Raw genomic sequence first — 11,049 nt, forward strand, 5'->3', positions numbered from 1 at the left:
TCTTTTGAACTAAAAGATTGATTTAAAAAATCTTTTTTTCCTTGCAGTCTAATATATCATATATACAAATATGTTTATACATATTTATATACTTGTATATTCATGCATGAAACAGAATTATATCATATTCAAAGTTGTTCCTCTTACTTTCAGAAAAATTTCAAAATTCAAATTTTTTCAAGTTACGATTGACTTATATATTTAGATCTAATAGAAACTAAAGGTAAATATACTGATCAAATTGGAAAATCTTAAAATAATTAAAAAATTACTTTTTTTGTTGAAGATAACCATTTAGTCCAGCGCAGAGAGTTGCAAAATTCTATGACGAAAGGACCATCATTCCATTCATATTGGGATAACGGAAGATCGTATGGAATCGGAAATATCGGAACGGCTGGATCGTTTTCATTTACAATGGGAAATGTCGTTGTTTTAGTCTAAATACAAGTTTGAGATGTAATAATTAATGTTCATCGCAACTAAGGCATGTATTTTTAATAGATTATACATTTTAATAAAAAAATATTTATTAAGACTCCTACGTAGTCGCGGCCATGTTGGAATTGTGACGAAGCGTCAGAAGCAAGGAATGATACGTAAATTTATGCTGCAAACCTTGTTTGCTTGTAAACAAAGACAGATAAACAAAGACAAATTTAGATAAATCTAAATGACGAGATTGCTTTAAAATACCTGTAAAAATGGGCAGAAACTGTCCTTTTCTTGCTTAATAGTCAGTAAATGATCATAAAAGACAGGTAAAGTGAGCCTAATTTTGGGCAAAAACACACGGTTTGAAAACTATTGAAATGAATTGAAATATACGCTTTAACGTATTAAATTCCAGGATAACTACAGTTTCTACCCATTTTTAGGACTTTCATAAGTATGAGACACGTTACATTTTCACAATTAAGCAAATAATAACGAAATGGCATGCAGCACAAATTTTTGTCATCAAAACGTCACGCTTATTAATTGGCTGAACTTATAGGCGTTTTCCATGTCTATAAGTTCAGCCATTTATCGTGGCAAAGCGCTATAACACATACAAGCACGAGTCCATGTACATGTGCTCGCTTTCGGCGCGCCTGCTTGGTGTGTGACTACTATTTCGATACATTTCGTCAGCCGACTGATTTTGAATCGCATGCTAACTATTCAGGAGCCTTAATATTTTAGAAACTGTTAAAATAATAATCTACTATAACTATTAAAATAATATAATGCTTACGATAAATTTTGGTACAAATATGATGCCAGCCTCGTAGTTTTCTATACTATAACCATGTCGTTTGATTGATCCCCATGCGGCTTTGCTTAGATTTGCGCTGGTAAGCACAAACCAGGGTATGCTTTTTAAATCAGGCGAAATTCTCGTATATGATTTAATATGAGGCATTGCACGATCTCGTTCTGTTCGCTTTGCTTTCCATTGGCTACCGAAATAAATATCAAATTCTGTAGAAAAAAACAGATCACGTCTAGACAAAATATAAACATAAAGATTTGAACAAAATAAAAGTAAACACAGTTATAGCTTACTGCAAGTATAAATCTAACCACTGCTGTTTAGAATGCGCTTCTGCACTATAGGGCGAGCACCAAGATAAATTTCTATAATGAAAGCTCTGCTTGTAATTCTGAATTGATGGGTAAATAAACTTAAATTCCGGTTGACCTTTTGTATCCTTAGTATTTTCTCTTGACATACACGGAATTATATCTTTCAACAACCAACTTTCAAAAGATGAACCAAGTTTACCTATGGAAGAACTTTGTGCAACTATAGGCCACGGAAAAACATCTGACGGCAATATCACGTGACGCGATAGAACGTGCGCCAATTTCTTGTATCCCCAAAAATTGGTTTCATTATTTTTATAAATCCCAGGAACCGAAGCAATGAGGAACACGTTTACTTTAGAAAAATCCGCCTTTTGCACTTTCCATATCCATTGCGTCAACGCTGGCTGCTCATATCTACTCAGATATCGCACGAGATCCTTTTTAAAATCTGTTGGAGATTCTCCGTCACTCGGATTCGCGGAATCTGGTAGTCGAGGCAGATGAGGTGAAATCCACAATCTGATAAAAACACAATAAAAAGATATTCATAAGCAAACATCACTAACAACAGAGAATGTTTACGAATATTTAGCAGACCCTTGTGTCACATTTTCCCAGTCAGTAGAACGCAAGTTGGCAGTGGAGACAATCACTCTAATTCCATCATCTTTATATTGCAGAATCATGATCTTTGTATGATGACAAGCAAACTTAGTTTCTATGTTTACTTTTATTATAGTAATATTATTAAATAATGACTGATAATATGCTTTGTCGCCGTACAGAATCGTCATATCAGTACATTGGCCAGCTAATAAATATTGCCAACATAGCCATTCGACATCTACGATAAAATTTAAATGAAGACTGTAAACAATTTCTCCAAGACTGCAATCGAGAATTTCGGGGAAAGTTATAGAGAATTCTTGCTTATAAGTCTCCTTGGAATTTTCAATTCTTGTCAGGAATAAATGATAAGGTGCTGAATAATCATATTTTATCGCAAACTCCCCTGGTTGCACGATTGTGTGGCCCAATTTTCTCATCATCTTAATGGCTTTCTCGCTAACTTTCTTTCTTGACTTTTGGGAATTACAAGCTTGGAATATATTCATGATGGAATTCATATTTATAGATGTTCCTAAACTTTTGTTTCTAGAATTGTTTTGATGATTACTGATATTCTGCTGATTATTTTTACTGCGATTATTGTTTTGTATGTTTATTTGTTTCATCTTTTTCGTAACAGAAGAGCTAGATTTTGATATCTTCTGACTGTTCTCTTTTGCCTATTAAAGAAATTTAAATTTATTGTTCTTATTTTCCATCATTTAAAGTTCACAAACTTATAATTTTTAATTTCACCAACTTCTTCGCTTGCAACTTCGATGCTTTGCGAATTCTCACGTTCTTTGCCGGACAAAGCTGTAGAAAGTGCCTGAGCTTCTGTTTGAGTTTATCTTATCTCCTTTGTGTTCTTGTTTTTTTATATCCCTTTACTTTTTCAATCAAATCTTCGTACTTTTAGTACTTCCAACATTTGATGTAGTAGTATACAAAGATACATTTAAAAAATGAACCACCAATTGTAGATAATTACACATATAGCACAATATATTTTAAATTATCCTAGACAATGTTTCCAAATGCAATCTTAAAGACTCAATAAGTAATGCTTAAGATTCCAGTAAAATATTGTGAGATATCTTGAAGATAGGATATCTTTATGATATCAAGTATTATATAATAATCTTATTAAAAAATTGAAACAATATAATAGAAATCAATACAATTTACAAAAAATCTTATTATCTTCTATCGTAATCTATTTTTCACTTTTTATATATTAAATGAAATGTTATTGTTTCTTATTGTTTTGTGCTTTGAAAATGGATTTAATAATTGAAATACAATAAAATCTTTACAATAATTTATAGTTTTCTATGGTTTTGTTTGTTTTATTAAAAGAAGTGATTGAATCCAGAGTTAAATAAATTAATGTTTTTTTAACTAAATTAACTTAAAGTTAATGTTAAAATATATATTACAAACAATTCTTTAACGGTTGTATAAATTTCAAACAAATTAATATATAGTCAACAATAAAAGAGCTATAATTAGATGTGTGTGACAATGCAAAATTATTGATTTCAAATTTTGAAAAAAAAAATTTTGTTTTGGTCTTTAAATGGATTAAGACAGTGTCTTATTATTTAAGTATTATCCCGAATAGCATGGAAAGTTTTAGTTGTGTTGCAGGGACTTTCCAATGTCTCAATTGATATCATCACATTTATAATATTTCTGAGATTACCTTCTTTGAAATATTACAATCGCAATATTTCTGCAATTACATTAATTAAAACCTGAAATGTTCCTGTAATGTATAGGTCTTTCAACGTTGTAAATGCAAACTTTCTGAGAAATTTCTGAAACTCTTAATTAATAAATGCAGATACAGCTTTATCCAATCGATCATACTCACACACACGCATGAACGCACATACGTGTGCAATATAGATAAGAATATTAATCTTTTAGTAAATAAGATGCTTAGTGAGAGGAAGGAAAAAGAGAAAAAGAACACCCCAAAAATTTTATTTTTATGGTTACATTTTTAAATATATTTTATTAATTTAATATATTATGTAGAGCTTTAATGTATATACACTGCCAAAAGTAAAGCGGATGTAATAAGCTTCAAAGATTTCTCCTCATTTTTATTTTTTGTTTTAAAACAAGGTCTTGTTCAAAGAAATGGAGTACTGTGATTTAATAATATATTATTTAAATAAATCTATTATGACATTCTTAATAACATAAGAATAAGAGTTGCGATTTAATAAAGCATTTGCTTTTTTTATCAACAATATTTATTCCCGCGCGCACTGGGCAAAATATATCATTATAATATTTAAAGTACGACATGCTAAATATAATAGTCAATTATATTAATTAATATTTGAATTATAAAGTACAAATTACTTTCAGTCATTTTATTCAAAATAATTTATATTTCAAATCAAAAGGTTAAAAATATTTTGTACTTTGTAATTCAAATACTGATTAAGATTGACAGTATTTTGTATTTTAAATACTTAAATGATATTTTGCCTAACTCTGCTCGCATATTTACATTTTTTTTACATTTCTGCAATATTGCAAATAAAACTAAAGAGATCGCACCAACATCACCGAAAGATTTTACAAACGTTTCCGTAATATTTCAGAAACGTTTCTTACAGTTAGAAACGGACATTTTGACGTTGCCGCAATCTGGTAGATTCTCAGAAACATTGCGCAACGTAACTGTGATAATTTCAATGTTTCAATATTATATTCGTGCAACATTACAGAAATCCTTCTGTGTTATGGATGTCTCTTTAGTAATGCACAAAAACTGTCTTATGATTTTAAAAGCACTTGGTATTTATACTTCTTTAAGACATAAATTATAAGATAGTTCTTGTACATTACTAAAGACATAAAACTTAAGTCATAAAACACTATCTTAAGATTATAAGTCAGCTTTTTGCTACGGCCCTATCAAATATCAATAAGTTCTCAACATTTTGACATCGTTTCATTGTCGAATCGATCTTACTTTCATATATGAATCTAAACTTTAATAAAGAAACTTTGATTGGTTCATTCTCTTATGTTCTTGCGTTGTGTTATGGATATGCAAAAGTATCTATTCTATGGTCTTAACTCAACAATCTCAACGGTGCACAAATACTTCATGAAAAAGTTTGATTAATCAATTAGGTCAACCGTTAGGACCGCACAAACATTGTCGTATACATCCTGTCTGTGAGTATGGCGTAGATTTATATAAAAACACTAACGTTACACTCCGTGTGATTTATACATGAAAGAGTGAGTGAACATAAAAATGCGCTGCCCAGCGCTGTCTTCAAACATGGAAGAAAAGTCGGTAGTACATTTATCTGTGATTTCCAACTCTAATTTAAATATGAAATATAAGAATAAACTAATTTACTGGCGCCCCGTCTCCTCAACTAATAAATGTACAATACAATTACGGATGCAAAAATATTTCATTAAAGCAGATAAAAAATTAGTATTATCAATTAAAACGTTCAGTTTAGAGAGTTGACAAATTCGTTGACAAAAGGACTATCGTCTGATTCATATCGACTTAATGGAAGATCGTATGGGATCGGAAACACTGGAACAGCTGCATTTTGTTCTTCACCAACAGGAAATGTTATTGTTCCAGTCTAAATACAAACAAGTTTGAGATGTAACAATTAATATTAATCGACTAAAACATATACTTTAAACATATTTCCATAAATAATATCCATTAATAGCATTAATATGTCAAAAATTATTGAAATAATAATATGGTGCCTACGATAAATTTTGGTATGAATATGACGCCGGCCTCGTAGTTTCCTATACTATAACCTTCGTATTGTTTGGTTAATCCCCATGAGGCTTTGCTCAGATTTGCACTGGTGAGCAAAAACCAGGAAATTCTTTTCGAATCGGGAGAAATCCTTGTGTAGGATTTAATATTAGGCATCGCACGATCTCGTTCTGTTCGCTTAGCTTTCCATTGACTACAGAAATGAAAAATAAATGTAAAATTCTAGCTATAGAAAAAACGGATTGTTTATAAGATGTAAAAACATGACCAAAAAAAAAAAAATATTTGAATACAATAAAAATAAATCATTGTAACACTTACTATAAATATTGTTCTAGCCACTGCTGCTTAGAATGTATTTCTGTACTATACCGCAAAGGAGTAATTAAGTCTTGATAATCAAATCTTTGTTTATGATTCTCTATTGATGGATAAATAAACTGAAATTGTGGATGATTCTTTGGACCTTTAAAAGTCTCCTCCGACATACACCAAGTTATGTCTTTTAACCAACTTTCGAACTTTGAACCAAAGCGGCCTACAACAGAACTCTGTGCGACTATAGGCCACTGTGCATCTGGCGGCAGTGTGACATAGCGTGATAGGATGTACGCCAATTTCTTGTATCCCCAAAAATTGGCTTCGTCAGCTATGTGAATTCCGGGAACAGAAGCGACGAGAAACACATTTACATCAGAAAAATCCGCCATCTGCACTGCACGTATCCACTGCGTCAAAGCCGGTTGTTCATATTTACTCAGATATCGCTCAAGATCCTTTTTAAAACCCGTTGGCGATTCCCCATCATCAGGATTTGCGGATTCTGGCAGGCTGGGCAGATGAGGCGAGATCCATAATCTAATCAGGATAAAATAAAATAACATAATAAAAAGATGTTTATAGACAAAGATTATATGGCTAACAATAAGAAATATCTATGCATATTTAACGGACCCTTGTGTCCTGTTTTTCCAATCGTCAGAATATAAGGCAGCGGTAGAGACAATCACCCTAATCCCATTTCTATATTGCAGGATCATGATGTTCGTATGATGACTTGAGAACTCGTGTTGCCCATCTACCTTTATTATAGTAATGTTTTTACTTAATTCCTCTTGACACAGACATATTCTATGTTTGTACAGAATTGTCATGTCGGTACGTTGACCAGCCAACAGATACTGCAAAGATAACCATCCGACGTTTACGGCAAAAGTTAAATGAAGACTGTTAACAATTTTTCCAAGACTACGATCAAGAATCTCAGAGAAAGTTATGGAGAACCGTTGATTATGAGTCTTTTTGGAATTTTCGACTCTCGTGAAAAATAAATGGTAAGGCGCTGAAGAAGCATATTTCTTCGCAAACTTTCCTGGTGTCACAACCATTACTGTGTACCCAATTCGTTTCATCTCCTGAATAGCCATTTTTCTAGCTTCCTTTCTTAACTTCTTGGAATCAAAATTTGGATACTTATGCATGAGATATTCCAACCTTGAGGTTGTTGAAGTCTGAGTTCTTGCGTCCATTTGCTTGGATTTTTCTTGCTAATAATTTTTTGTTTATTTTTTCTTTTTTTTTTCAAATCTTTTTTAGTACTTCACGTTACAACTGTCAAAAATTGTGTTTTAGTAAATTAACTACTAATTATTATAACTACCACAGCACACTTTATCTCGAAAGAATCCTATGTTGTTTCAGATTTCTAAATGCAATCCAAAAGATGACTGAGTACATAATATCTAGGATATTCCAATAAAATACCGTGAGATAACTGTGTGTGTATATAATATATATATATATATATAGAATTACTATGATATCGCTTGCTACGTAGTAATAACAGCAATAAAGGAAAGATATAAAAATCGATAAGATTTGCACAAAGCGCATTTTCTATCATAGTTGTCTTACTTTTTATGTTTAGATAAAGATATTATCGTTTTCTACTGTTCTTTATTTATTTTTTGGTAAAAATAAATTTATAATTATTGATATATGTATATAATAAAATATTCTTGTAGTAATTTATTATTCTCTATCTTCTTGTTGGAATTTCTCGAGAATAAATAATTGAATTTATTATAAAAATTTGAAAAAATGTTACGATTTCTTAAAAGTAATTACAGAGATAAAAGGGCTCGAGGGAATAATTTTCTGTCCTCCGAGCTCTTCATGCAGATGACATAATTCTTCTCAAATTTTTTCACCCATTTGATGTTTTAGCAACCTGTTCTGCTTTGAATACAGACTTAAAATCTATCGCCGAATGGTCTACTAATAATGCCCTACGTCTAAATTCTTCTAAATCATCCTAGCTAATTGTCGGTTCCTCAACATTGTTATCCCGTATTCAATCTTTCAACTTTCTCTTAATTCTATTCCAATTTTTCTTATCATTCCAATATCTATTGTATTTATGTTTATGTTAACTATAGTCTATAGTATCATACTCTGTTAGCATGTAGTCTTTTTCATATAGCTTTGCAATAAACTAAATCAAATTAAATTAAATTAAATTAAATAAGCGCTATTCAAGGTGCGCAAATTGTTCAAGAATATCTCTCAATATTCAAATTAAATTTATTGAAGAGACCGTAAAACAAACATGAACATTAAAACGATAATAAATTCGTACGTTTAGGTTAATTTTCTAACCTTCTTCAGTGTAAAATATACACAAAAAAAGTTACATAATTAATATTTCTTGTTGTTTACATATACAAAATTGGAAAATGTAAATCTATTCTTTGCAGTCTCTAGGAAAGCAAAATAAGTTCTCTGTCGAGTATACATTTTCCCATGCCAGTTACAAGGCTGGGTGAAAATCAAAAAGTCGGTGTCCATAATGTAAGCACATAATGTAAACTGTTAATCTAAAGTCTTGATAGTAAACATGTCAAACAATTAAAGATTTTTTAGTCAAATTATAAAATAAATGAAATATACGGACGTGTCGACCATATATCATCAAGCAGTAAAAAAAATGAATCTATCATAATCTTATATTATCTATCGTAATCAATGATATGTTCACAAAGTACAACAGTATATTTACAATGAATACGTTTTGTTCTAATATAAACAAACGAGCTTTGCATGTATTCCTGATTTTAGAAGTTAAATTTCTCGTCCGTACAAATACTTTTTGAGCATTTAAACAATACAATTTTTAATTTTCGCTTATTTTTCAGATAATATATTTTGTATAATTAATATACATCATTTTGATACATATAATTTTAAGAAACATACAGTCTATTTTATTGTTTATGAATAAATTGTTAATTATCCAACAAGAAATGATCATTCATTAAATGTCAAATTGGTGTTGAAATCATCGAATTTATATCGATTCGACATCAATTCGATGATTCATTTCTTGCTAGATAATATTTACTTTTAAAGAATAAAGTTTTTTTTAAAAAATATTTTCTCTGTACGACATTTTTTGCACTGTATGTATAAAAGGAATTAGATCATTTCAAACACTTTTTAAAGAAAATATTTAGCGATCTATATTACAAAATTCTGACGATATGAGCAATGCTGCCCATCGTATATAATTATGAAAGACAGTCAAGTAGGATTTGCCGATTCTTATTGATATTGTTTTATGGCATTGTGTGTATAATACAAATTTTTCATTTTTTCCTATGTAGCATAGAAACCTTTCAGAAATATTTCAGAAATGTTTTACGTGTGAAATATCTCAAAAACATTGCAGTTTTTGCAATAACTTTGAGACAGCTCTGGGTAAAATGTCGGCAATTCTTGCACTTGAAGCTTTTCTGAAAATGCTCTAAAAAGTTATCGATATATTGTGAATGCTTGCTAATTAGTAACTGTAATAAATCTGACACCTTTTTAAAAAAGTATAAAATTCAAAATATTGCATGAAAGCTTTCAGAAACATTTTTGCATTTTTACAATGTTTCTGAGATATTTCAATTTTACACGTAAATTTCTGAAATTTTTCTGAAACGTTTCTGTGTTGTATATAAAATCAGACAGTAAATTGGCGACAGATATCAATCAAGCAACATATTCGCGCACAGAAAATCTGACAACAGACTGACAGCAGAAACCAAGTAGGAGTTGCAAATTCTCGATCTCTGTTACCAATCTGTTAACATAGCATGATAGCAGGCTTAATATTTCAGTTTATTAACATCGTTAGATATTATAGACTCTGTGTAAGATTTGTCATCTTTCTACAATTAGAAATTGATATAATATCTTCCGTTCAAAATCTGTCTCTGCAGATTTGACTATCTAAGTTGGTATACATATAGAAACTCGCTTAGAATCTTAGAATTTAAGTTTTTATATTAATAGTTATCATTAATATAGATTATTAAATAATATAATTATTAATATCTTACTATAATTATTATTGTCCAATATCTTACATTAACGTTGCAAACAAATAACAAATCGTTATCTTTTAAGTAACATATTACTTTTTAAAATTAGTAACAAGTAACGATAATGTTATTTTTTACAAACAGTAATGATAACAGTAACGCGTATTTTTTAAAAAGTAATTCGATTTTTTATAAAGTTACTGACTCCAATTTAAACATCAGAGTAAATTGATTTACCAGCACCTCGTTCCCTCAACCAATAAATGTACAATATAAACACAGATGCAAAAATATTTTATCATTTAAAACAGATAAAAAACACTGGTGCCATTAGTTGAGACATTACATGTCATTTAGAGAATCGACAAATTCGTTGACAAAAGGACTATCGTCCGAATCATATTGGCTTAATGGAAGATCGTATGGAATCGGAAATATTGGAACAGTTGCATCTTCTTCTTCCCCAATAGGAAATGTCTTTGTTCCAGTCTAAATACAAACAAGTTTGAGACGTAATAATTGATATTATCAACTAAAACATGTGCCTTAAACACATTTCCATAGAGGAGAAGATATTATTATGGCCAGTGTATATATTGTAGCCTCTCTCAATATCTCCGTTATTATATAGCGAATCCTAATGATTACTCATGGAATTATTTGTTCAGTAATTCGCCGTTACACACTAATATACCAATTGCCAGCACTTATTAT

General features: G+C 30.3%; 3 protein-coding genes across 4 annotated transcripts in view; all 3 read right to left on the reverse strand.

Annotated features, from left to right (window-relative positions):
- Positions 1-260: 260 nt before the first annotated feature.
- On the reverse strand, positions 261-3,222 carry LOC108751834 (probable tyrosyl-DNA phosphodiesterase). Its single transcript, XM_018492265.1, has 4 exons — positions 2,170-3,222; positions 1,549-2,091; positions 1,238-1,442; positions 261-440 (listed from the first exon to the last, which is right to left on the reverse strand). The coding sequence occupies exons 1-4, from the start codon at positions 2,805-2,807 to the stop codon at positions 261-263; spliced, it is 1,566 nt and encodes a 521-aa protein (XP_018347767.1). The 5' UTR covers positions 2,808-3,222.
- Positions 3,223-5,581: 2,359 nt separating this feature from the next.
- LOC108751837 (probable tyrosyl-DNA phosphodiesterase) lies at positions 5,582-7,673 on the reverse strand. The gene is made up of 4 exons (XM_018492269.1): positions 6,923-7,673; positions 6,290-6,826; positions 5,954-6,161; positions 5,582-5,816 (listed from the first exon to the last, which is right to left on the reverse strand). The coding sequence occupies exons 1-4, from the start codon at positions 7,495-7,497 to the stop codon at positions 5,676-5,678; spliced, it is 1,461 nt and encodes a 486-aa protein (XP_018347771.1). The 5' UTR covers positions 7,498-7,673; the 3' UTR covers positions 5,582-5,675.
- Positions 7,674-10,500: 2,827 nt separating this feature from the next.
- LOC108751833 (probable tyrosyl-DNA phosphodiesterase) overlaps positions 10,501-11,049 on the reverse strand; it is a 3,536-nt gene continuing 2,987 nt past the window's right edge. For both annotated transcript variants that reach the window (XM_018492264.1, XM_018492263.1), the window contains exon 5: positions 10,501-10,824. In XM_018492264.1, coding sequence (XP_018347766.1) covers positions 10,678-10,824 — 147 coding nt within the window. In that variant the 3' untranslated portion in view covers positions 10,501-10,677. The remainder of the gene's footprint in view (positions 10,825-11,049) is intronic.

This window comes from Trachymyrmex septentrionalis, unplaced genomic scaffold (genome assembly GCF_001594115.1).
Source record: "Trachymyrmex septentrionalis isolate Tsep2-gDNA-1 unplaced genomic scaffold, Tsep1.0 scaffold52, whole genome shotgun sequence".
Lineage (NCBI taxonomy): Eukaryota > Metazoa > Arthropoda > Insecta > Hymenoptera > Formicidae > Trachymyrmex > Trachymyrmex septentrionalis.

What these genes read in the sequence shown, in the direction of transcription:
- LOC108751834 (XM_018492265.1), bottom strand. Translation starts at nt 2,807, where the DNA reads ATGAAACAAATAAACATACAAAACAATAATCGCAGTAAAAATAATCAG. An exon ending in TGGGAAAATGTGACACAAGG is followed by an intron (nt 2,092 to 2,169) that starts GTCTGCTAAATA and finishes TGTTTTTATCAG; the next exon opens with ATTGTGGATTTCACCTCATC. An exon ending in TGGTTAGATTTATACTTGCA is followed by an intron (nt 1,443 to 1,548) that starts GTAAGCTATAAC and finishes TTATTTCGGTAG; the next exon opens with CCAATGGAAAGCAAAGCGAA.
- LOC108751837 (XM_018492269.1), bottom strand. Translation starts at nt 7,497, where the DNA reads ATGGACGCAAGAACTCAGACTTCAACAACCTCAAGGTTGGAATATCTC. An exon ending in TGGAAAAACAGGACACAAGG is followed by an intron (nt 6,827 to 6,922) that starts GTCCGTTAAATA and finishes TATCCTGATTAG; the next exon opens with ATTATGGATCTCGCCTCATC. An exon ending in TATTCATACCAAAATTTATC is followed by an intron (nt 5,817 to 5,953) that starts GTAGGCACCATA and finishes GTTTGTATTTAG; the next exon opens with ACTGGAACAATAACATTTCC.